Below are 2,960 nucleotides of genomic sequence, written 5' to 3'. Positions count from 1 at the left end.
CGTCCCCCAGGACCCCCGTCCCCCACCTCAGAGGCGATGAGCTCCAGCCCCCGGCACTGCCGATCCTTCTCCTTCTGGAGCAGGTTCCACATCTCGGGGTCGCTCTCAGCCAGGCTCTCCTGCCCCGTCCAACCGGGCACGTGCCCCGTGGCAGCGGCCGCAGCGGTGCCACGTTGTGCCCGCTGGATGCTGGTGGTCACCACCCGACCGGCACATCGCTGCAGGGTCTGCGCAGGAGAAGGGTTTGGGGGGGGGGGGGCTGACAGGCTGTGACCCCCCATAGCCGGGGGGCAGGGTCCCTGACCCCCAAAGCACCCCTACGACGGTAGGTGAAGGCTGTGACCCCCCCATAGCCGGGGGGCAGGGTCCCTGACCCCCAAAGCACCCCTACGACGGTAGGTGAAGGCTGTGACCCCCCCATAGCCGGGGGGCAGGGTCCCTGACCCCCAAAGCACCCCTACGACGGTAGGTGAAGGCTGTGACCCCCCCATAGCCGGGGGGCAGGGTCCCTGACCCCCAAAGCACCCCTACGACGGTAGGTGAAGGCTGTGACCCCCCCATAGCCGGGGGGCAGGGTCCCTGACCCCCAAAGCACCCCTACGACGGTAGGTGAAGGCTGTGACCCCCCCATAGCCGGGGGGCAGGGTCCCTGACCCCCAAAGCACCCCTACGACGGTAGGTGAAGGCTGTGACCCCCCCATAGCCGGGGGGCAGGGTCCCTGACCCCCAAAGCACCCCTACGACGGTAGGTGAAGGCTGTGACCCCCCCATAGCCGGGGGGCAGGGTCCCTGACCCCCAAAGCACCCCTACGACGGTAGGTGAAGGCTGTGACCCCCCCATAGCCGGGGGGCAGGGTCCCTGACTCCCAAAGCACCCCCACAACGGTAGGCGAAGACTGTGACCCCCCATAGCCGGGGGGCAGGGTCCCTGACCCCCAAAGCACCCCTACGACACTAGGTGAAGGCTGTGACCCCCCCATAGCCGGGGGGCAGGGTTCCTGACCCCCAAAGCACCCCTACAACAGTAGGTGAAGGCTGTGACCCCCCATAGCCGGGGGGCAGGGTCCCTGACCCCCAAAGCACCCCTACGACACTAGGTGAAGGCTGTGACCCCCCCATAGCCGGGGGGCAGGGTCCCTGACCCCCAAAGCACCCCTACAACAGTAGGTGAAGGCTGTGACCCCCCCATAGCCGGGGGGCAGTGCCCCAGACCCCCAAAGCACCCCTACAACGGTAGGTGAAGGCTGTGACCCCCCATAGCTGGGGGACAGGACCCCTACAACGGTAGGTGAAGGCTGTGACCCCCCATAGCCGGGGGGCAGGGTCCCTGAACCCCAAAGCACCCCTACGACAGTAGGTGAAGGCTATGACCCCCCCATAGCCGGGGGGCAGGGTCCCCGACCCCCAAAGCACCCCTACAACGGTAGGGGAAGGCTGTGACCCCCCATAGCTGGGGGGCAGGACCCCTACAACGGTAGGGGAAGGCTGTGACCCCCCATAGCTGGGGGGCAGGACCCCTACAACGGTAGGGGAAGGCTGTGACCCCCCATAGCTGGGGGGCAGGACCCCTACAACGGTAGGGGAAGGCTGTGACCCCCCATAGCTGGGGGGCAGGACCCCTACAACGGTAGGGGAAGGCTGTGACCCCCCATAGCTGGGGGGCAGGACCCCTACAACGGTAGGGGAAGGCTGTGACCCCCCATAGCTGGGGGGCAGGACCCCTACAACGGTAGGGGAAGGCTGTGACCCCCCATAGCTGGGGGGCAGGACCCCTACAACGGTAGGGGAAGGCTGTGACCCCCCATAGCTGGGGGGCAGGACCCCTACAACGGTAGGGGAAGGCTGTGACCCCCCATAGCTGGGGGGCAGGACCCCTACAACGGTAGGGGAAGGCTGTGACCCCCCATAGCTGGGGGGCAGGACCCCTACAACGGTAGGGGAAGGCTGTGACCCCCCATAGCTGGGGGGCAGGACCCCTACAACGGTAGGGGAAGGCTGTGACCCCCCATAGCTGGGGGGCAGGACCCCTACAACGGTAGGGGAAGGCTGTGACCCCCCATAGCTGGGGGGCAGGACCCCTACAACGGTAGGGGAAGGCTGTGACCCCCCATAGCTGGGGGGCAGGACCCCTACAACGGTAGGGGAAGGCTGTGACCCCCCATAGCTGGGGGGCAGGACCCCTACAACGGTAGGGGAAGGCTGTGACCCCCCATAGCTGGGGGGCAGGACCCCTACAACGGTAGGGGAAGGCTGTGACCCCCCATAGCTGGGGGGCAGGACCCCTACAACGGTAGGGGAAGGCTGTGACCCCCCATAGCTGGGGGGCAGGACCCCTACAACGGTAGGGGAAGGCTGTGACCCCCCATAGCTGGGGGGCAGGACCCCTACAACGGTAGGGGAAGGCTGTGACCCCCCATAGCTGGGGGGCAGGACCCCTACAACGGTAGGGGAAGGCTGTGACCCCCCATAGCTGGGGGGCAGGACCCCTACAACGGTAGGGGAAGGCTGTGACCCCCCATAGCTGGGGGGCAGGACCCCTACAACGGTAGGGGAAGGCTGTGACCCCCCATAGCTGGGGGGCAGGACCCCTACAACGGTAGGGGAAGGCTGTGACCCCCCATAGCTGGGGGGCAGGACCCCTACAACGGTAGGGGAAGGCTGTGACCCCCCATAGCTGGGGGGCAGGACCCCTACAACGGTAGGGGAAGGCTGTGACCCCCCATAGCTGGGGGGCAGGACCCCTACAACGGTAGGGGAAGGCTGTGACCCCCCATAGCCGGGGGCAGGGTCCCTGACCCCCAAAGCACCCTACAACAGTGGGTGAAGGCTGTGACCCCCCATAGCCGGGGGGCAGGGTCCCTGACCCCCAAAGCACCCCTACAACGGTAGGTGAAGGCTGTGACCCCCCCTAGCCGGGGGGCAGGGGCCCTGACCCCCAAAGCACCCCTACATCCGTAGGT

The 2,960-nt window shown here is 67.3% G+C and overlaps 1 protein-coding gene across 1 annotated transcript in view; it reads right to left on the bottom strand.

Moving 5' to 3' along the window:
• SHMT2 (serine hydroxymethyltransferase 2 (mitochondrial)) overlaps positions 1 to 853 on the bottom strand; it is a 5,384-nt gene extending 4,531 nt beyond the window's left edge. Inside the window, 1 exon segment of the mRNA XM_014959364.1 lies at positions 27 to 853. Within this exon segment, the coding sequence (XP_014814850.1) occupies positions 27 to 281 (255 nt within the window). The 5' untranslated portion in view covers positions 282 to 853.
• Positions 854 to 2,960: the final 2,107 nt, after the last annotated feature.

This window comes from Calidris pugnax, unplaced genomic scaffold (assembly GCF_001431845.1).
Source record: "Calidris pugnax isolate Ruff unplaced genomic scaffold, ASM143184v1 scaffold421, whole genome shotgun sequence".
Lineage (NCBI taxonomy): Eukaryota > Metazoa > Chordata > Aves > Charadriiformes > Scolopacidae > Calidris > Calidris pugnax.
This window is presented reverse-complemented; position numbering and strand designations above follow the sequence as displayed.